This window comes from Carlito syrichta, unplaced genomic scaffold (assembly GCF_000164805.1).
Source record: "Carlito syrichta isolate Samal-C Ts95f unplaced genomic scaffold, Tarsius_syrichta-2.0.1 Scaffold302049, whole genome shotgun sequence".
NCBI lineage: Eukaryota > Metazoa > Chordata > Mammalia > Primates > Tarsiidae > Carlito > Carlito syrichta.
In genome coordinates this window covers 307,088-331,091 of record NW_007246145.1, presented here as the reverse complement: position 1 = coordinate 331,091, position 24,004 = coordinate 307,088, and the positions used below count along the sequence as shown (strand labels likewise).

The following is a 24,004-nucleotide window of genomic DNA, read 5'->3' as shown; positions in this document are numbered from 1 at the left end:
ATATTTCTGTGCTTATTGTGAAAAATGACAGAGCCTCAGCTGCCTACTGTAAGTTTTAAAGCTATCTTCATATTTATTTTTAATGTAGATTTCTGATGAGAAAATACTACAACAATTTACCTGCTTCTTTACATTTAGTATGTTTCATGTGAAGATAAGGGATCATTTGTGATTTCAGCAGGGAGACTAAGTGTTGTTTGATCATCTTAAGGACTGTTTTAAGGAGGAAATATTTCCCTTGTATCATTTTGGGAGTCTGGTAACTCGATAGTTTAAAAGTATTATAATCTCTGCAGAAATGGAGGTGTATTTACTCAGAAAACCTTAAGAACATGTAATTGAGAACATTTTGAACTTGTTTGAGCTTTTAAAACACAAAATGTATCTATATAAGTCAATTATTTAAATGATTCTAAGGCAAGCTTTCCATCAATATGAAAATGTTAAGGTGACATTTTCATGAAACTGAAGATTGGGAATTTATCAGGTTTGAGGGACAGGTGGGGAAATGATAGTAGCTGTGACCGTAAGGTTTTCTAAAGACAGGAGTCTCTCTTGCTCTTTCAGTATGTATCGTGATCACCTGCACAAGCTGGCATCCAACTGGTGTTGGGGATTGGCTCATTATGTGAAAATAAACCTAACCCATCTAGGCTAGTTTGTGCTTTATGAAACTGGGGCATGCAATATTAGTACATTAATATTCACCAAGCAGAATAGGAGAAAACCTCAAAGTAGATGTGTTAAGTTCAAACTTTAACGGAATTAGCAAATACAGTAAACAATTCTGCCTTCTGCCACCTTTAGAAATAGTTAGTAAGCTGAAACATACTGAACAAATATTAGTTACTATTATTTATAGATCTTAAACACCAGAATGCCACCAGCATCATAAATTGCTCATAGATATTCTGAGGAATAGTTGTAACGTTAACATTCTAACTTAATAACTTCATCTAGTAGATGTAGAAACAGGCCCAATACATGAGATGTCCTTCCTTGAATGAGGGTCACATTCAAGTCAGTAGAAAATAAGTTTAAAATCAAGCTTTCTGACATTTATTTTGGAATGATTTTAATATTATCATTATATCAATTGTTTTTGAAATATTAATTCTTGAGCTACATCTCTAGTCTTATTGTGAAAACCTGCCTCAACTCAACATATTCCATCTTATCTTGGTATCAGTAGGATGACTATGAAAATGCCAATGATATTTTAAAATCATACTGTGTCTCAATTCAATAATGAATAAATCGAGGCAGAGAAAAGCTAAGTGATTTCTAAGGTCACTGGCCACAGACATAAGACTAGAGCTGTTTTTTTAAAATTTAATTTTATTCTGAGACCATGATGAAAGTTAGGATTTAACCTCAGCAGAATCAGAGCTGCAGAAAGAAGAAGAGTATAATATGGGCATGTCAGTACTGGGAGGATATAGTCCTACTCTGATCTTGAGGACTTAGAAGCAAGGGAACATGATGATGGTTGCCTTTTCATGTTCTTTATTCCTCTAGTTTGATAAGCTCAGTTTTGCCCTGTTATTATATGGGCAGCCTTTTCCTAAAGGCAGGAGTCACCCCATCCAGGAGATGAGTAAAGAATTTAAGAGAATCATGATATTTCTCTTTCCCTTTGCCAGTGAGAGGATTTGTGGTATTTGCCAGTGAAAAGGATTTGTGACCCAAATGTGGCCAGTAAGATATAACAGGGCCTATAATTCCAGCACTTTGGGAGGCTGAGGTGAATGGATTGCCTGAGCCCATGGGTTCAAGACCTGGCTAGGCAACTTGATGAGACCTTGTCTCTACAATAAATAAAAAAGAAAAATTAGCTGGGTGTGGTAGTGTGCGCCTGTAGTTCTGGCTACTTGGAAGACTGAGGTGGAAGGAGCCCAGCAGGTCGATGCTGAGGTAGTCGTAAGCATGCCACTGCACTCCAGCCTGGGTGATGGAGTGAGACTCCAACTCAAAAAAAGAAAAAAAGATATAACAGGAAGCTTTCTGTTGGTGAAGACCTACCCATAAGAACATGCCTCTCGCAAAGGATCTCCTTCATCCCTCTCCAGAAGATGAGAAGAGGAAACACAAGAAGAAGTGCCTGGTGCAGAGCCCTAGTTCCTACTTAATGGATGTGAAATGTCCAGAATGCTATAAAATCACCACAGTCCTCAGTCATGCACAAACAGTAGTTTTGTATGTTGACTGCTCCACTGTCTTCTGTCAGCCTACAGGAGGAAAAGCAAGGCTCACAGAAGGATGTTCTTTCAGGAGGAAGCAGTACTAAAGGCACCCTAAACAAGATGAATGGGAAACCATCCCAATAAACACATTTTGGATTTTAAAAAAGAGATATAACAGGAGGTCTTCTAGAAAAAATTACTATGCTTACAAAAGAGAGAGAAGCATCAAGAGAAAGCTCCCTGATCCTCTGTCTTTTGGATCTGAACTCACTTGTATAATGATGTGATGTTTGGAAATGCAGATCTTCAATCATGAGGGATAATGAGGAGACTACTGAAAATGTTTAATGAGTTCCATGACATCACTGGGCTACTGAACCCATTCAAAAATTTTCTATAATTGGACTTTTTTTTTTTTTGGTTATAAATGAGAAAAATGATTACATTTTGCTTAAACTACTTTTAGTCAGGCAATTTGTTACTTACAGCTTGAAATGTCATAATGATCTTTGGTTCCCATTATCCTCCCTTTGCTTTCAGGTCCATTCTCTGTTTTGCTCTGTGCCCTGGAGGGCTGACACCTATGTACTGCATCACCTGGACCTCTTTGCCCTCTGGTCTGGTTGGCGTTAGCTAATGGGAGACTTCTGTAGGTCAGAGTATTTTTTCCTACAACTGTGTTCTGATTCATTGTGGTTCCGGCCAAGCTCTCCAAGATGGCAGTTTAAGTCTGGTAACCTGTATATTATGACTTTCAGCTCTCAACCAGGCTTCAGTGACTCCATTTTTTCCTCTTTCTCCTCAGTCCTATGGAGATGGTATAAGCTTCTTGCTATAGCTTCTTCCTGGATGTCTCTGCACATCTTGTGATTTCCGTTAGCCTTGCTCATACCTCTGTAGATTGTTTCGTCATTACAAAAAACTCAGTTGAGAGTATTGATTGTTTCTTATAGGGCCTGTGACTGATACATGTACTATCTGAGATTTTAATTTTCAAAGGTTTTACTGATGAATCAGAGTGGAGATGTGGCATTTATTTATTTATTTATTATCATTTGAGTTGGAGTCTCACTCCATTGCCTAGGCTGGAGTGCAGTGGCATGCTCATGGCAAACTCAGAGTCAACCTGTGATGCTTCCCCCTCAGCCTTCCAAGTAGCTAGAACTACAGGCACACGATACCGTACCTGGCAAATTTTTGATTTATTGTAGAGATGAGGTTTTGCCAAGTTGCCCAGTTGGTCTCAAACCCGTGGGCTCAGGCAATCCTCTCACCTTGACCTCCCAAAGTGCTAGGATTATGGGTTTGAGCCACTGTACCCAGCCGGCATTTATTTTAAAAAGCAGAATTCTAGGCCAACACAAGTTGTTTGCAATTAAGTTAATAGTCTTGCTCTAGGTTGGGTTCTCTAGAGGTGCCACAAGAAAGTACCTTGAAGCCGGGCTCGGTGGCTCAGCCTGTAATCCCACGCTTTGGGAGGCTGAGGTGAATGGATTGCCTGAGCCCGCCAGTTCGAGACCTGCCTGGGCAACTTGGCAAGACCTCATCTGTACAATAAATCAAAAAATCAGCTGTGCGTGGTAGCGTGTGCCTGTAGTTCCAGCTACTTGGAAGGCTGAGGCGGAAGGATCGCCGGAGCCCAGCAGGTCGAGGCTGTGGTGGCCGGGAGCAGCCACTGCACTCCGGTCTGGGCGACAGAGTGAGACTTCAACTCAAAAAAAAAAAAGAAAATACCATGAACTGGGCGACTCTAAGGAGAGCTATTTGTTGTCTTACCATCCAGTCTAGAAATCTGAGATCAAGTGTTGACAGAGCCAGTTCCTTCTGAGGGCAGTGAGGGAAGGATTTGTTCCAGGCCTAGCTTCTGGAGATTTGCTAAGAATCCTGGGTGACCCTTGACTTCTTCATTTTCTCTGCCTTCATCTTTCAGTGTGCATGTCTATGTCCACATTCCCTTCTCCACTTTATTCTTTTTTATGAGTTGGAGTCTCACCCTGTAACCCAGGCTGGAGTGCAGTGGCATGCTCAGGGTCACTGCAATCTTGACCTGCTGAGTTCAGGCTATCCTTCTGCCTCAGTCTTCCAAATAGCTGGAACCACAGGCATGTGCCACCACCCAGCTAACTTATGTATTTATTTATTTGAGTCAGAGTCTCATTCTGTCACCCAGGTTGGAGTGCAGTGGCATGCTCATGGCCACTGCAACCTGCTGGGCTAAGGTGTTCCTTCCATAGCTGAAACCACAGATATGTGCCACCATAGTCAGCTAATTTTTTGATTTTGGTCTCATGTTGCCCAGGTTGGTCTCCAACCAATGGACTCAGATAATCCTCTCACCTCTGCCTCCCAAAGTGTTGGGATTACAGGCGTGAGCCACCACACTGGGCTAATTTTTTGATTTATTGTAGAAAAAAGTTCTCGCCAAGTGACCCAGATTGGTCTTGAACCCCTCGGCTCAGGCAATCCTCTCACCTTTGCTTCCCAAAATGCTAGGATGACAGGTGTGAGTCACCATACCCAGGTACATTTCTCCTTTTATTTTATTTTTTTTGAGTTGGAGTCTCACTCTGTTGCCCAGACTGGAGTGCAGTGGCCACTCCCGGCCACTGCAGCCTCGACCTGCTGAGCTCCCGGCGATCCTTCCGCCTCAGCCTTCCAAGTAGCCGGAATTACAGGCATGCGCTACCATGCCCGGCTGATTTTTTGATTTGTTGTAGAGATGAGGTCTTGCTGCCCAGGTGGGTCTCGAACCTGCAGGCTCAGGCAATCCACTCACCTCAGCCTCCCAAAGGCGCAGGATTAGAGGCTGAGCCACCGAGCCCGGCTCATTTCTCCTTTTTATAAAGAAGCATTCATATGGAATTAGGAGCCATTCCTACTTCATATAAGGTCAAATAAGGTCAAATTTTTAGGTACTGGGGGTTAAAACTTCAACATATTAGTTTTGGGATGACACAATTCGATCTATAGCATCCTATCTAGAGAAACCAGTATAGACTGGTTGCTCTGCCATGAAAGAGAAAAAGGATTTAGAAAAGCTTTGTCTAACACTCACTGTGGATGATGATGCTGGACTAATCTGAGTGGTAGATACATCTTAATTTTGAAAATGATCATCTCCCATTACTTAACCTCGTTCACCAAAAACCAGTCTGACTAAAATTAATCTGCCCATTTTAACATAAGCATTTATTTAACATGTACAGCATTGTTTGTATATTTTTATATGTTTCATTTTAAGAGTACTCATAAGAAAGTCCTGTAAATAGACATTATTATTATTATTATTATTTTTTGAGTTGGAGTCACACTCTGTCGCCCAGACTGGAGTGCAGTGGCCGCTCCCAGCCACCGCAGCCTCTACCTGCTGGGCTCTGGCGATCCTTCCGCTCAGCCTTCCAAGGAGCCAGAACTACAGACGCACGCTACCATGCCCGGCTAATTTTTGATTTATGGTAGAGACGAGGTCTCGCCCAGTTGCCCGGGTGGGTCTTGAACCCTCAGGCTCAGGCAGTCCCTCACCTCGGGCCTCCCAATGTGCTGGGATTACAGGCTGAGCCACCGAGCCCGGCCAGCAAACATTATTTTTCACAGGAGTGATTAAGCCTTTGGATCGAGTCACTTGACAAGGTCTCCCAACTTGTGCATGGTGAGGCCAGAATTAAAATCCAAGACTTTTAACTCTAGGATGGTTGTTTTAAACTCCTATGCTTAATTTGACCACAGGAAGAGAAGGGAGTAGATAAGGATCCTAGTGTCATATCATCTTGGCTACGATTTTGCTTGTTTAAATTACAAAACTTGAAATCTCATGTGCACATCAATGTTAATAGTTTATCGAATGTTAGACTGTCCTGAGGTTGGTTGTTGCTGTGTGTTGCCAATGTTAGTTTCCAGTACTTTAACCTGAGGTTTCTGGCTCCAACCTCTGCTCATTTTCTTTACATTTTCACAAAAGCCAATACAGTAGACAGTAGACTTACTCTGAAACAGAGTTAGTTAAAAAAAAAACCTCTTATTCATCCAAAATATAATTATCTATGCTTCCTTAAAAAACAAAAATACAAAAAAATTTTTAATGTGCAAATATACAGGGGTTATTTCTCAAAACCACTCATACCCAATTATGTAGAAAATTATAACCTTTTACAGAAGTAGACCAAATAAATGTGGAAAACTGAAGAGGAACTGTGTAAAATTGCAATAGATTTTAGGATATTTGATCTTTGGCATAGTACAAGAAAAAAAGCATTAACATCCTTTCCATTGTTCACTGAGAAACATACAAGCAGCCAAGAGGGATGCATTGTAAAGTAGATGGAGTTAGGATTGGAAGATTAACATAGTTCTAGCGATCAGACAGTTCAACCTAAATTGTTTTTCTTTTCAGAGATTACTTGCTAATGGATGTAATTCCTTATGCTTAGCCAGAGAAAAATTGCTTTATTGGGTCAGATAAACTTCCCAGGTAAATCTCGTTATCTGCGAGGATGATTAGATGCCTGTGGTCAGAGTGGGTGTGTTTTTGCTGTTGATTCACCATTTCTAATGTAGTTTAGAAGAATCTGATTACATTTCAAGCCCATATCCTTTGCTTTTATCCCTCCATAATTGGGCTTCAGAGACTGGAGATACAAATTGGTCTAGATATAAAGTCATAAGTGGAAAATTTATGGAAGGCAAATGAAATGAGAAGTTTTGGATTCTCTGTAATACAGACAAATGAGAGATGAGTGGCCATGATGTGCCAGCCCATCTCTTTCACATAGATGAGTTTCTTTAATTCCCTCAACAATGTTTGAGATGGATAGGCTTATATTTATCAAGTTTATGAGGATGCTGGCATTCAGAGACATTACATTGTCCAAATTCCCACAGGTAATAAATAAGAAGAACTGGGAATAAGTGTATTTATCTTAATCTTAATTTAAACTCTTTATAGGATAGCACTCTATCTTACATATCAAATTAAGTTCCTTACCAGATACATTATAACACTATATTTTCAAAAAGTGTATTTGATCCAACCAATTCATATAAATACACTTCTTTTCTTTTCTCTTTCTTGCTTTGTCCTTCCTCCTCCTCTCTTGCTCTCTCTCTCTCTTCTTCTTCTTCTTCTTCTTTTGAGTCAGAGTCTCACTCTGTCGCCCAGGCTGGAGTGCAGTGGCATGCTAATGGCCACTGCAGCCTCGACCTGCTGGGTTCAAGTGATCCTTCTGCGTCAGTCTTCCAAGTAGCAGCAACCACAGGCATGTGCCACCACAGGCATGTGCCACCACATCCAGCTAATTTTTTGAATTATTGTAGAGACGAGGTCTCACCATGTTGCTCAGGCTGGTCTTGAACGCTTGAGATTCCAAAGTGCTGGGATTACAGGTGTGAGCCACCACTCCTAGTTTTCTTTCTTTATTTCCAACACACATTTAAAAAATTTTTCTGGACTGGGCGCAGTGGCTCATGCCTATAATCCCAGCAATTTGGGAAGTTGAGGGGAGAGGATTGCCTGAGCCCAGGGGTTCGAGACCAAACTGGGTAATGTGGCGAGACTTCATCTCTACAATAAATCAAGAAAAATTAGCAGGGCATGATGGCTCATGCCTGTGGTTCCAGCTACTTGGAAGGCTGAGGTGGAAGGATCGCCTGAGCACAGCAGGTCAAGGCTGCAGTGACTGGGAGCGTGCCACTGCATTCCAGCCTGGATGACAGAATGAGACTCCAACTCAAAACAATTTTTAAAAAATCTATTTTAATTCAAGGAATATATGTGCAGGTTTTGTTGCATAGAAATTGTAGAAATAGTGCATGATGGTGAGGCTTGGGCTTTTATTTAACCTGTTACCCAAGTGGTGAACATGGTACCCAGAAAATAGTTTTCATCCCTTATTCCCTCTTCCCTCCTCACTTTAGGAGTGTCCCAGTATTTGTTATTCCCATTCTTGTGCATATAGCCAACATATATGTATTGGGCACCACAATATTTCATGGGACATGAGTCCCTTAATTCTATAATTCTCCAGATATGGTAGTTGACCCATGGGGTTCCAGGACTTCAAAGAATAGAGTCCGGGGACTATATAACAGGTAAACTAGGATATCATATCCTCATAACCGAGTTAGAGAATGTAAACCAGATGGGAGAAAAGGAAAGTTCAGAGAATGGTGCACAGTCTAGATATCTCCAGATAGAGCAATGAGCAATTGTGCTCAGACCTGTTTTCTTTTCTTTCTTTCTTTTTTTTTTTTTTGAGTTGGAATCTCACTCTGTCGCTCAGACTGGAGTGCAGTGGCCGCTCCTGGCCACCGCAACTTCGACCTGCTAGGCTCCGGAGATCCTTCCGCCTCAGCCTTCCAAGTAACTGGAACTACAGGTGCGCGCTACCACGCCCAGCTAATTTTTGATTTATTGTAGAGATGAGGTCTCGCCAACTTGCCCTGGCAAATTTCGAACCCGCGGGTTCAGGCAATCCACTCACCTCAGCCTCCCAAAGCGAGGGATTACAGACTGAGCCACCGAGCCTGGCTAGACCTGTTTTCATACAAAAATGTTATGTCCCTAATATCTGCTTACAGAGAAAAAGCTTAAATATAAAGTAACATTGACATCCTAATCTATGCTTCTAGGTCAGGTATTTGGAAATCAGATTTGGAATGACAGATATTGAATTTGGAGGCATGGCTACTTGACAATCTTTTGCCCCACATCTCTGAATTCAGACTCAAATCATTTTTGGCATATTACCTGCATGCCTGTGAATACTAATTAAAAATCAGTTCCCCTAGGTTTTGTATAGGTTTATTGTATATTTTAAATTATGGCTTTTATTTTGGTCCCTTCATTTATTTGTCTATATACCCAGTATCTATTAAGGTTTAACTATTTTCCCAACCCAGCCCAGTATTAGAGTCTGGAGTTGCAGAAGAGAAAAACACACAAAAGGATTCTGTTTTTCTGAACTTCATTCAAAGTGTGGGGGAATTATGCTTGCTGTGTTTTCACATTCTCTATCCAGCTTTCACTAATGAGCATACCTATGGGTGTTATCAGAATACAGGTATCAATGTATTTAATGAAAGGACACATTTTGACATATTTTTCATCTCTTAGATTTCAAGTGTTGAATTATTTCACCTATGGAATAAATTATAGAATGCTATAGTTCATGTGATTAAATAACATACACTAGGGTCTACCCTAGTAGATGTAAGCATTGAACCAAAAAGCTTTTTATGGGACAGTCCCAAGACACCACTTAAAAAGCATTAAGAGGAGTCTGGGATGTGTTGATTGTCATCTTGAGACAAAGAAGTGCTGAACCTTGTCAAGATTCAAGCCTGTCCAAATACCTTTCAGCTCTTCACTTTCAGTACTTGATTCTGCATTCAACACAATCTCTTGGCAGTTGAAGCTCTGTCAAACTAAACAGCTCTGTTTTAAACACATGTTTTGAAAAGCTTCACAGACTCTCTGTTTGCACATACAGTATGTCTTTTAAATAATATAACCTTGAAGCAGCATTGAGCTATTATTTTCATAAAAGGAACACTAGAAACCAGAGTCGCTTACATATTTGCTGTCTTCACAGGAAAAAAAATGCACTCCCTGCTTTATTTTTACACGGTAACATAGCTCTGCCATTTTGAGACCATAAACATGGTTTTTTAAACAAATAATTCAGAGCCAAGATATGGGTTTGCTTCATTTCTCCCTAAACCTAAGAGCAAAGTTGATTTTTCATCCATAAAGCAAATGTTTTCCCCCAAAATTGAAACTCTTGGACACATATTTTTACCTATTCTTTGCAGCCCAGAATTGTAATGAATATTATTGGTAACATATAAACTCAATAACAATACAGAGCCCACTATAGTTTATGACTGAACTTAAAAGGTAGAGTGTGGACAATAGAAAAAAAATCACTGTTTCATGATTTTTATTGTTGTTATGCCATATGCCTATCTATATTTGTATCTTAATCTTAAATTCTTTAGGATAGTATACTATCTTGTATATTAAATTATATAGAATATTCAGTGCCAAGAGTAGCACATTGTAAGTATCATGCGAATGTGTCAGGAATAAATGCTTAGAATTTATTGTGTTTGTGTTTGTGTGTATTTGTTTTTCTGTATGTGCTTATATATATATTTTTTTATTTTTTATTTTTTTATTTTATTTTATTTTATTTTTTTGAGTTGGAGTCTTACTCTGTCACCCAGGGTGGAGGGTAGTGGCACACTTCTGGCCACCGCAATCTCAACCTCCTGGGCTCCTGTGATCCTTCCGCCTCAGTTTTCCAAGTAGCTGGAACTACAGGTGTGAGCTACCATGCCTGAATAATTTTTTTTGATTTATTGTAGAGACAAGGTCTCACCAAGTTGCCCGGGTGGGTCTTGAACCCGCGGGCTCAGGCAATCCTCTCGCCTTGGCCTCCCAAAGTACTGGGGTTACAGGCTGAGCCACTGAACCTGGCCTCCATTTAGTTATTCTACATCTATATACATAAATCTATCTCTAGCACAATCAGCCTGAGAAAGTCACCTGTGTTTTTATTTTTATTTTTTCACATTCAGTATTTTTAATGAATTTTCTAGCAGATAATTTACATATCTCCCTCACCCTTTCTTTTAAGTTAGTGTGACAATTTTCCATAATAAACTATTTAAAGAGAAGCTTTGGTCAAAAATGGAATGAAATAGAAAACAAATTCACTGCTGCTTTTATAAAATCAACACTTTCACCAATTTTATATTCAAACAAAACCACACATTTCCATGATATGTGTTTTCAGTGGGGCTGGCTGTTCTCCCCATCATGCGAATGGCAGCGCTGCTGTCAGTCAGTCAGCCAGTTTGCCATGCTGGATATAATCCAGAGGCCCTGCATGGAAGACTCCAAGGTCTTGAAATCCCAAATTGTCATGGCTCCATCAATACCAGTAGTGCAAAATTTGCAACAATCTTGCTTGTCCACCTCATAAATAGACACTTGAGTGATGCTATTCTGGTGCAGCGTCTCCAAGGTTGTAATGCAGTCCTCATCGTGGCCCTCTTGTCCATGTTGCGGAAGTGTTCCTTGGCAAACATGTTGCTCTGGATGCTCTGCTTTGGAATGTCTAACTTGGAGACAAAGGTCAAGCAGCCGCAGTCTGCACAGTTAAAGAGCATTGGGTAGCAGTCATGTCCAGCAGCTACAACACCATTCTCTGAGACAAATGATACACCCAGAGCGACAGGAACTCTGTCTTCAGAGTTGAGACCTGCACACTTTTTGAGGTATCAGCAACACAGTGCTGTTGTAGCCACACGTGACCCAGGCCACGCGGCTTCCACTGGCAGGGAAGCTGACCCCATGGACCCAGCCACCAGTGCCACTGCCACCAAACTCTGACATTAGCTGACTCAAAGGCATCTTGCTGCCCCATGGTGTGCTGGCTGGCTTCTCATCCAGTTCTTTAATGTAGGCAGAAAACACTTTGCAGTTGAAGTCACATGATCCTGCTGCCAGCAATACATTGTTGGGATACCAATCCAACCTGAAGAGTGTGGATCGAGTTGACTCTTTTATGTGCTTGCTTACCCACCAGTCATTTTCAGACTCTAAGTAATAAACAGAAATGAGTCGTGCTCTGCTTCCCACAGCAAATTTGTTCTCTGGGGTGGGGGGGAGGCACTTCACAAAAGTGGCTGCATGATTAATTCTCAGAATCACCAAGGTTGGCTTCCCGACACCATCCTTCTGACTCCAGACATAGGCATTGTGGTCTGCCCCACAAGTGATGATGCGGTCACTCGTGGAAGCCCAGTCAATGCCTGTGATATGTCCATTGTGTTCCTTGAGTTCATGAGCTTTCACCCACTGGCTCCCATTCTTCTTACAGATGTGCACTTCATGATTATTGGGGCTAAGGGAAATATGGGTACGATCCCTGTTCCTAATCCAGGCATGGCAAGTGATTGGTTCTAGTAAAAACAGACGCAGGGACATTATCCTTAGTATTTTCAAATGATAGAAAGCTGAGGTCAGGGCAGTCCCCATGGGCTCCGAGTGGAGAATTCGCAGACTCTAGTCAGTCGACGTGAACAGAAAGTTCACTTGGAGGTTGGGTTTGGTGGCTCAGCCTGTAATCCCAGCACTTTGGGAGGCCTACACGATTGGCTTGCCTGAGCCCATGGGTTCGAGCTCAGCCCAAGTAACTTGGTGAGACCTCGTCTCTACAATAGATAAAAAAAAATTAGCCTGGCATGGTAGCGCTTGTCTGTAGTTCCCGCTACTTAGAAGGCTGAGGCGGAAGGATTGCTGGAGCCCAGCAGGTCGAGGCTGTGGTGGCCAGGAGTATGCAACAGTGTGACACTCCTACTCAAAAAACAAACAAACAAACAAACAAAAAAAAACCCAATAAAAAAACCCAATAAAAATAAAAACATAATGAATAAATAAAAATTTAATAACATAGAATAATCCTAAAACAACAGCAGTTTTTGTTTAGCCCTACTTTTTTGAACCGAATACACATTTTTAAAATATGTCCAGGAGGGATACAAATTTTTCTAATTTATTAAACAGTCTGCTGAACAGCTTATTATTCTTTGTTATTCCCTTTAAAAAAGTATTAGCTTCCCTGCCTTATAACCTGTCTGTCAAAAAATGGGAAGACGATAGAGAAGAGGAATAAACTCATTTGGAAAGATTTTACTTTTCAACTTCATTCCTGCCTCTCTCGGCTTCCTGTGCTGTGCTTCTCCTTAATGAATTTAAGTGTTATACTGAATGTGTTTTTCTGTCAGAGGTTGCAAACTGGCAGCTAGAGGACCACAGATGGTCCACAGATGTATTTTGTTTGACTTATACAGTGTTGGCCTACATGATATTTGCATCTTATTCTTAATTAGAACTCTGAGATTTCATTTCATATGTGATAACACTTCTTTTGAAAAAATATCAGAACTTTTGATACCAGTGGATCTTTTTTTGAACTTAGTAATTATTGACTGAGTTGAGGTCCCTTTTTCTGTGGTTTATCACAGTCTCTACCAATCCCTACTGCACTCCACCTTGAGACCAGTTGTCAATTGCTATTTAGCAAAGCACTTGTGCTATTGTTTTTCTTACTTTTTTTTCTTTTTTTTGAGTTGGAGTCTCACTGTCGCCCAGGCTGGAGTTCAGTGGCACCCTCACAGCCACCCCAGCATCGGACTGCTGGGCTCTGGTGATCCTTCCGCCTCAGCCTTCCAAGTAGCTGGAAGACAGGTGCGTGCTACTACACCTGGCTAATTTTGGATTTACTATAGAGACGAGGTTTCGCCAAGTTGCCCAGGCTGCTTTCAAACCTGCGAGCTCAGGCAATTCGCTTGCCTGGGCATCCCAAAGTGCTGGGATTATAGGTTGAGCCACAGAGCCTGGTCTATTTTTTTTATTTTTTATTTTTGAGTCTGATTTTCTATCTCCCAGGCTGGAGTGCAGTAGCACTCTCTCATGGCTACTGCAGACTTGACCTGCTGGGTTCAAGAGATCCTTCTCCTTTAGCCTTCCAAATAGCTGGAACTACAGGCATGCTTACTTAATCTTGCAATAAGAAGGGAAGAAACTGGGTGCAGTGGCTCATGCCTATAATCCCAGCACTTTAGGAGGCCGAGGTGAGAGGATTACCTGAGTCCAGGGGTTTGAGACCAGCCTGGGCAACTTAGTGGGACCTCATCTCTACAATAAATAAAAGAATTAGCTGGGCATGGTGGAGTGTGCCTATAGTTCCAGCTACTTGTACGGCTGAGGCAGAAGGATTGCCTGAGCCCAACATGTCGAGGCTGTGGTGGCCATGAGCATGCCACTGCACTCCAACCTGGGTGACAGAGTGAGACTCCTACTAAAAAAATATATATATAAATATTCAAAAATGTTGGGAACCTGCCATGGAGGCCCACTGAGCATTAGGGATCAGGAAGGGCCGTTGACCCCGAGATCACTAGGATGTGTTCGGGAGCTATTGACCCCATTTCCTCCCCCTTTCTACTCAGCACTATAACCAGAATAAGCTCCTGTAAGCTCAAAACATAAAAACTCTGAGACGGGGACGAACACAAGCTAACTTTAGAAGCTCATTGCTCCCATTCTTCCACAAACTGCAATTCTGGCTTTCACGCAACTTACAATTCAAACTTGGGTCACATCTAAGAGCCTTAGTATTAGTCACAGCCTTCTAGGTCGTGATTTTAGGATTTATTGAAGTTGAGTAAGGTATAAATTGTAGAATATAATTTTAGAAATTTAAGTTTAGATAGCCATTTTGTTGAAAGAATGCAGCTAGGTTACTTGCAGGTAGCCCAATGTGAAATTTGAACTGGGCCACATTCCAAACATTCTGGGATGGGCCACTTTAGGTTGTAAAGTAAGTATTTAAGTTTCTATAGAATTTAACTTGGTATTAGTATAAACCAGTATAGGATGAAAAAGGTTTGTAGGATAGGTCAGTCACGGATTAAGGTTAACGTCTGTTATGGGATTTTCTTCCTCATACCTGAAAGAACATCTGGTGGGTGGGGGACACCCCTCCTGCACCTGGCTTTGTGTTCATGTGAAAGACATGTAAGAGTGACTGTGCAAAATTTGGGGATAAAAGACCCATTGTCATTCTCAATAAATGGCTTCTGCACTAGACAGGGGTCTAGTCTCTTTCTTTCTCTTTCTCTCTCTTTCTTGCAATCGCTGATGCTGTCTCCACCTTTGGGAATCTCTGGACTCTGAGGGAGCTGGACTCCGGCACAAAAAGCACCCTGAAAGGACAGACCAAGAGTAGGAAGTCATTTTTCATCTTGTTCTTAAACCCTGACACAATGATGAGAAAATAGAAGCTATGCTTTTGGAGAACTGCTCACTTTAGGAAAAATTAACTTTGCCAACTTTGTCTTTTCAGAAACAGACTTCCTGGTGCCAGGTATCAGAGGTTTCTCATAGCAGCAATCAAGTTTGCCTACAGTAAAGGGAATTTACAAGGCCTAAAACATCATGCATTGGTCAAGGATTGTAAAAGTCATGGAACTTGTAATCACAAAAGTTATCACCACTCAAAGGGAGAGCAGGCATGGGTTCCATCTTCTAGTAAATTGGCACTATCTACAGGGAAGCCAAGTATGTCCCGAAGCTACCCACTGGGAATGCCTAGGAGATAAGAGGAAATGCACCCTTCTTTAGCTATAAGGAATGTCATTTAGGAAGAAACAGGAGAATTAGAATTCTTGTCATGTTCTTCTCTAGGGGCTATGATAATGTGGGTGGACATTAATGGGCCATTGTGTCACAGGATCTCCAAGACATCCACAGGTGGTCCATAAGGAAGTCACGGCAGTTATGAACATCTTCAAGGAAAAGGATTTAAGCCAGGACTTTGGGGGCTATGATGCCATTCTCACCTAGAGTGTGGGCCCACTCCCTGTCGGTGGGGAGTGAACTTTTCTTAAATAAATCTTTTCTTCTCTCACCTCATTGTGCTGCAATTCTTTGCATTTACTCGGATCTCTGGGTTGCCAGCGCAGTACCTCTGGCTTGCTAGCTCCGGCAGTGCTGCATCTTCCCTGCCCCTCTTCCTCTCCATCCATCCACCCTCACCCTATCTGGACCCTAACACACCCATATTTCTCAACTCTATGGAAAGTTAGAAGCCTAAATTTTATGAGCACCAACTAGCTAACATTGATGGCCTAATCACCAGAAAAACATTTTAAACTCGGGAATATCTCAATGTACTCTGCAATCCATTGACCACCCTCCTCTTTAAAGTTCTCTGGTACTTTCCTGTTGGCTTATCTCAGCGCCTAAAGACCATCCAATCTTTGTTTCTGCAGAGGAATTGAGTTCAGCCTCTCTCCACTATTGCAGCAATTTGAATAAAGTTTTCCTGACTTGTTTAACGTTATCTGGTGCAATTTTTGCTTTGATAACACTTTTATAACTCTCAGCCAAAATTCATGTCAGTTTCTAAGATTACTGTACGTTGTGTACCATTTTCTCAATCGTATTTCAATAATGATTTTTGAGTATCTTTTGCTTTGCTTCTCTTATTTTAATATTTTAATTTCATCTTGTCTTATTGTATTTATTTATTTATTTTTTGTATTACTATATTTATTTTCTAGACAGCAAAATAAATATTTTTGGAAAGATGATGGAGAAAAGTGGTTTATTTCTCTTCCTTCCTTGTTATAATAGTATGGTGATCAGGCAGACACAGTGAGAGGGATTTTTAAATAGCAAAGGGTACAGAAAGTAATGGAGATGGTTGGCAAACAAGGCAAAAACACAAGGAACCTTGAGAAAGAAAAAACTTCCTGGAGTTCCCTCACAGATATAAGCAGCTGTGAATAATCCCCCCTGCCCAAAGGGGAAGATATGGAAAGGTCCTTTGAATATTCATTCTTTCAGTGTTTGTTCTTTTAAATCTTTTTAACATTTTCTAACTCCTAACTGTTTTACAACAATGACCTCATATGTGCTTACTCTTCAGGGGAAAATATTTTTGCAAAAAAAAAAATACCACAAAAAATTTCATTTTTCTTTTTTTGTGTGTGTGTAGGAGTCTCACTCTGTTGCCCAGCATGGAGTGCAGTGGCACACTCTCGGCTACTGCAGCCTCGACCTACTGGGCTCAGGTGATCCTTCCGCCTCAGCTTTCCAAGTAACTGGAACTACAGGCATGTGCCACCATACCCGACTAATTTTTTGATTTATTGTAGAGACGAGGTCTCACCAAATTTGCCCAGCTGGTCTGGAACCCCTGGACTCAGGCAATCCTCTTGCCTTCACCTTCCAAATTGCTGGGATTACAGGCGTGAGCCACTGCATCTGGTTTCTTCACTTTTCTTATTGCAAGTTTAAGTAAGGTGAAGTCAGTTTCCTTAGCACATCCCTTTGTAGTGCAAACCAAAAATAAACATTTATGCTCCCCGCAACCGACTGATCAGACACCCTCTGTGTCAAGAGAAATCAGAAAAACTAAATTCTGGTCTATGATAGCAAAGGAAGTTGGACGTGCCTTGTTAGGCCCCTCCTTTGTGGCATTTTAGGAACAACTGATTAACATTAACTTTAAAATAGAGATTATAAGAGACAAACAGACTCTGTGGCAATAAGATATTAAATTCTAACCTGATGTTGGTATAGGAGCACATGACAAATGCAGGGCCTAAAGGAAATAAAAATGCTTTACCCCTAAATATGTTTTGTTGACATATTTTGAAGTGACTTTGCGAAGCCATCTCATGGGAAAATTTACATCTGTACAGAACACCTTTTAAGACCTATACCACCTGTTTTCTTTGAAGTCTTCTACTTGGAAGCTTTATCTACATAACAAGTACCTTGGCTTCAACAACATCCTCTTATCTTTTTTTAAATTATTTTTTGTTTTTTATTTTTTGAGTTGGAGTCTCACTCTGTCGCCCACTGGAGTGCAGTGGCCGCTCCCGGCCACCGCAGCCTCGACCTGCTGGGCTCCGGCGATCCTTCCGCCTCAACCTTCCAAGTAGCTGGAACGATAGGCACGCTACCATGCCTGGCTAATTTTTGATTTATTGTAGAGATGAGTTCTTGCCAAGTTGCCCAGGCGGTTCTCAAACCCACGGGCTCAGGCAATATCCTCTTATCTTTTTTTTTTTTTTTGAGTTGGAGTCTCACTGTCACCCAGACTGGAGTGCAGTGGCCGCTCCCGGCCACCGCAGCCTCAACCTGCTAGTCTCCGGCGATCCTTCCGCCTCAGCCTTCCAAGTAGCTGGAATTACAGGTGCGTGCTACCACGCCCGGCTAATTTTTTGATTTAGTGTAGAGATGAGGTCTCACCAAGTTGCCCAGGCGGGTCTCGAACCCGCGGGCTCAGGCAATCCACTCACCTCGGCCTGCCAAACACATCCTCTTATCTTAATGTCAACATTTCTTTTATTGATTTAAAATTCTTTAGATAGACTGAACTGTTTCTACCAATTGCCAACCAGAAAATCTTTAAAACCACCTATAATCTGTAATCCCCCTCGCCCCACCTTTTGAAATATCCCACCTTTCTGGGCCTAATCCATGTAAATCTCACTTGTATTGATTTATGTTTTGTCTGTAACTTCTGACTCCCTAAACATGAATGCAACCAAGCTATAATTCAACCATTTGGGGCACCTGTTCTTAAGGAATTCTTGGGATCATGTCACAGTCCTAGGTCATTCAAATTTGGCTCAAAATAAACCTCTTCAGACATATTTTGGCAGAATTTGGGATCTTTTTTGTTGTCAATTCGTCCAGGATACAGCCAGTTTGCAGATAGTTCCTGCATCTCATATCAGGAAAATACTAAGTGGAATAATGTCTGGCAGTAACCCAACACTTGATAATTACACATTCCCAGTAGGTATTAGACTGAGTTCAATACTGGGGAATCGATGGATATTTTAAACCTTGGTTCATGATTGTCCTCCTACCCAAGAATATTGGAACATACTAGTTAAGAATTAAACGTGTGGAGATATCGCAAAAGAAGTCCCTTGGGTAAAGTACATGGCAGGCTTTCTATTATTCTCTCCCTCCTTTATGCAGAGCAGGATTTCCATTCAGTCTGGCACACCTGCTTTTGAAATCAGATATGGCTTCACTATTCTTGTTATGCTGGCACCACCAAGTGAGCTGAGTTGATATGTGAGATGAAACAATCTGCCAGCCCAAGATCCAAGTATGATGACCTGGGGATACTGTCTGGTGCCATGCTTCACTTTTCTGAAATCTCTTTCCTTGCTGGTGCTGGTAACTCAATACATACAGTAAACTAGAGTGCCAGGATGGAAAGGAAGGAAGCACTTGGTTTAACACATTTTTGCATAAAATTTCCAAAGTTTTAGTCATTTAATGAACCCAGAAACATTCCCATCATTTCCATGGTAAAGGAACAGACCCTATTCATGTTTGAATAATCTCCTCCAGATGATCATAGTGATTTGTTGTTTATTTCAAGAATTACCTTGACATTAATTATAACCTAATGTCATGTAGATAAAATAATAGGATCAATTGAATGATTGTTGCAGAGAGTTTCACTTGTCTCAGTCACAATTTATAATTACCAACACTCACATCTTTGCTACAATACTGAGTTCAGGAGATGAAAAAAGATCAACCAGTATAACATAAAGATCTAAGATATGCTGGAACTTTCAAAATAATGTTCCTAGTTATAACCACATTATTTTGTTACTTAAAGAGTAGACATCACTACTTCTGTAATGACAACAGTGTACTAGAGAGGGAGATGTATAATATAATACATAATATTTGAGACATTTATTTTGAAAAGATAATTGAAAGACAGTCAAGGATTATTAAGATTTCAAAATTTAATCTTTTATCAGAAAGTTATCTTCTTTTAAAGTTTTGCAGAGTTTATTATTTTATTCTAAGATCTGACCCAGTTCTTTTAGATGGACGCACTAGTTTATAAAATGTATGAACTAGAAGGAAGGATATTTTCTGCTATACACATTCAGTTTTGAAATAAATGTATGGTGGCATTTTTTTTCTATTAATTAAGTGGATAATTGTCACTTATTATGTCCATTTTAGTATCTTTTCTTGGAAAATGAAAATTGTATATATAATTCACTTTAAGTTCCAGTAAGTGAATCATAACATAAAAGGATATATCCTTTTTCTTCTCAGAAACTAGAGTCAGTCAAGAATGGATTCAGGACACAAATAATGTTATCAGATCTCTCAGTCTCTCTCTCTACCTCTGTCTCTCTCCATGCTCAGCTTTGCTCTACTTATGTGGTTAGGGACAGTCATCATCAGCTCTGGATTCATCTCCTCTCAGCCTTGTGGCCCTGAGCAGAGAGAGACGAGTCTTTTCTAGTTAAGTGCATGCCGTCTCACACAAAACTCTGACTGGCTTACCTGGATCACATCACCATCCCTGACTGTTGTGAATGGCTAAGCTTGAGCCCATGTTCACATTTGTGATAAAGCAGATGGGTGAGTCTGTTACCAGAAGAATAAATGGAGGAAAAAATGAAGGGCATCTTCAAACAAGTACTACCATTTAATCTAAGGTAAAGGGACCATTTGTCTTGGTTTAGGCCTGTTATACTGGCATTGTTCCTCATTTTTCATATTTAAAATAGTGCTAGACCTCTGTCATATATACAGTTGACAAATGTTATTTCCCATTCTGTGGACTGTCTTCCCACTCTCTTGATGGTTTCTTTTGCTTTGCAGAAGCTTTTCAGTTTGATGAGGTCCCATTAGTATACCTTATCTCTTATGACGTGGGCACCTGGAGTTTTAATCAGGAATTGATTTCCTATATAAGGGTGTCTCCTGAGCTTTCTATGGTTCTTATAGTTTGGAGATTTACGTTTAGGTCTTTGATCTACTTAGAGTTGATTATTGTGTATGGTGATAGGTAGGCATCCTGTTTTATTCTTCTGCATGTGGTCAGTCAGTTTTCCCAGCACTATTTACTGAATAAGTTTTCTTCTCCGCAAAGGATCTACAAGAAACTCAAACATGCCGAAAATAAAACAACAAACAGCCCTATTAAAAAGTGGGCAAATATATGAATAGACACTTCTCAAAAGAAGACATACGAGCACAACAGATTCATGAAAAAATGTTCAGTTTCACTAATAATCAAAGAAATGCAAATTAAAGCCATACTGAGACCCCATATGCGTGCGGTAATTCAACCTTGTAATCCCAGCACTTTGGGATGTTGGGTTGAGGGCACGACCTGAGCCCACGGGTTCGAGACTAGCTTGGGTAAATTGACAAGACCTCATCTCTACAATAAATCAAAAAATTAGCTGGGGGTGGTAGCGCACTCCTGTAGTTCTGGCTACTTGGAAGGCTGAGGCGGAAGGATCCCCTGAGCTCAACAGGTCCATGCTGGGGTGACTGTGAGCATGCCACTGCATTCCAGCTTGGGAGACAGAGTGAGACTCCACCTAAAAAAAACATACAAACTAACAAACAAAAAGCAAAACCACACTGAGATATCACTTAACTCCAGTTAGGATGGCCATCATCATTAACTCAAAAAACAATGATGCTGGAGAGGAAGCGGGGAAAGGGAACACTTCTACACTGTTGGTGGGAGTGTAAACCAGTACAACCTCTGTGGAAAACAATGCGGCAATTCCTAAAAGATTTAAAAATCGACCTTCTATATACCTGGAGGAACTCAAATCATTCTATGAAAAAGATACCTGCATATGCATGTTTATTGCAGTTTTATTCACAACATCAAAAACATGGAACTGACTGTGCTGCCCATTGAAAGTGGACAGGTTAAAAAATATGTGGTACCTATACACGGTGAAGAATTATGCAGCCATAAAGGACAAAATTATGGACTTTGCAGCAACTTGGGTGGGTTTAGAGTCTATAACACTCAAGTGATCTATCACAGAAACAAAGAACTGAATTCCACAGGTCCTCACTCATAAGAGACCCTGAACATTTATTATAAGACTATAAGAAATGGATTGGCAGTAGTGGAAAACTGCCAGGGGAGAGAGGAAGGGCACACAACATCAATAAGAGTACCTGATTTCAAACCAGGTGAAGTGGGGACCAAAGGGAGGCCCAAACTTTACCTGTACAATGACCACGTGTATACTCAATCCTGAATTGTACCCCATATCTTAAAAAAAAAAATAGTGTTGCTATTTGCATGCAAATAAACCAGGGTAAATTTGGTCAGCATTCATTTTGTTCTTCTTCTAACTTATGCTGTGGTTTCTTCTTGTACTATGTGAGAGCATGTATTGTGAACAGGAAATTCACTTTAAATGTAGTAATGTGTAACACAAAACAAAACTGAGATAACCTGCCTCACTTTTCCTAACACTTTCTCAGATGTAATATGACTAATACCTCCTGTTTGGGAGAGCATGCTGGAGAAATAAATTCAAACACAAGCAGCTAGACTTAGCTAACTCCCAGTGTGAGGTAGTAGAAGTTGAAACATTTGATGCTGACTGCCACTATACCAGTCAGCTGTGCCGTGGTCCATGCTTGGCTTGAGGGATGCAGAAAGACTGCCAGTTGAGTGTCAGCATTAAACATGGGAAATGAGAAGTTCAGTCCTCCTGAAATATGTGCAAGCAATAGGGATCATATAGAATAATCTGAACACTCTTGCTAGACTGATTTTGTAACATATTGTGTGCTGTAAATCCACAACTATTTAATTTTTGATAACACTTAGTTTTTCTTTTCAATGATCTTTCAGCAGTAGTAAACAAGATACAAATGAAAATGCATTTTAAATAATATATTAAGGTACTGAATTTCTATTCTTCAAGAAAGTTGATGATGAGCATGTAACTTTCACAAAATGTTTTTTGACATTTGCCATCTACCATGGGATCATAGTGATGTTGCCAATCACATGAAATTCAGAAAAAACAAATATGTGAGAAAGCATCAGTGCCACATTCACACGTTAAAGAAGACTGTGCCCAAATATTTAACCTCATAAGTTCCTTTTAATATCATTTTCAAAAAACACAAATTTTCATTTTCATCAGTTTTCATCAGAAAACTGTTCATTTAAATGAAATTTGTTAATTTACACTTCCAAGTTTCTTGTACATGTATAACAAGGTGAGTATACATATTAATATATTTATGACATTATCAGAATAATTTAGTCGTTTCGTAAACAAGTCAAAACTGCCAGTTTTATATCAGTGTCATTGGATGCTTTAAACCAATATCAGCCAACTTAATTCTAACAATGATTTGGGTTTCCAATTCAAAGAAAATATATTTGAATTTTATTGTGTTGAAAATGAAAGCATATGTTGTTATTGCAAATACTGTTGTAAATTATGTTAAAATTATTTGCTTTAACATTGATAATAAGAATCAATTTTTGTTTAAATAAGTTATCATGGTAAAAAATCAATGTCTTTAAAAATTAAGTCTAATAAATTAAGCAGAAATTTACTTTGAATTGGTTGAGTTATACACATAATTTATAATTGTCTCCAAATAGGCTTTGCTATATTACCAATCAATATAAAATCTAGAGTTGTCAAAACTGACAAATAATAATACTACACACACATAGAGTAGGTGAACTAGACATTTTTAAAACAATGATGATGTTGAATACAAAATAGTATGTCTGCATGAAAGCATGTGCTTTCTTTGGTGACTGTCATCAAGATAATAGAAATATTTGACTCTTAGAAAACTTCTAAACAAAAACTAAAATAACATAGCCAAACGTCCTGCAAAGATATTGAACATTTGGAAAAGTCTTTTAAATTTAGTTTCATTTTGGTCAAAATTTATTGGAGACCTTTAATTAAAGTATTGAATGAATCAGGTGCTGTGCAATTGCTATAAACAAAGGTTGCAAATGAAAAGATATTGAAACTTATCCCTAAAATATCAAGACAAGAACTACAAATTAACAGATGATACACAAAACTATGTGTAAGATTTACTTTTGAAATTCTGTAATTGTACTTTGAATTATCTTGACCTGTGGAAAGTATCTTTGATAAAGCTCTTATTTTTAATTGGATGGATTTATATTCTGTGTCTATATTAAACAAAATTGAAAAAGCCTGTGATTTTGCAGGCCTAACTTTGATGAAACATAATTTATTTGATAAGCTTGTCGTGTAAGATATCTTTATCAAAGAAAGGTGAAAATTTGGGGTGTAAAATATTTGTACATTTTAACACAAAAGTAGAAGTTTAAATATTTTCCATTAAGCATGTTGGCTGCCTGTTTACAGATGCTTCAGCACTAATGGTGAGAAGAGTTCAGGTCACTCTTACT

The 24,004-nt window shown here is 39.9% G+C and overlaps 1 protein-coding gene and 1 pseudogene across 1 annotated transcript; one reads left to right on the top strand and one right to left on the bottom strand.

Annotated features, from left to right (window-relative positions):
• The first annotated feature begins 2,026 nt into the window (after positions 1-2,026).
• LOC110595450 (40S ribosomal protein S27-like) lies at positions 2,027-2,287 on the top strand. The gene has a single exon (XM_021711320.1). The coding sequence runs from the start codon at positions 2,033-2,035 to the stop codon at positions 2,285-2,287; it is 255 nt and encodes an 84-aa protein (XP_021566995.1). The 5' UTR covers positions 2,027-2,032.
• Positions 2,288-11,019: 8,732 nt separating this feature from the next.
• Positions 11,020-12,186, bottom strand: LOC103258277 (annotated as a pseudogene).
• Positions 12,187-24,004: the final 11,818 nt, after the last annotated feature.

What these genes read in the sequence shown, in the direction of transcription:
- LOC110595450 (XM_021711320.1), top strand. Translation starts at nt 2,033, where the DNA reads ATGCCTCTCGCAAAGGATCTCCTTCATCCCTCTCCAGAAGATGAGAAG.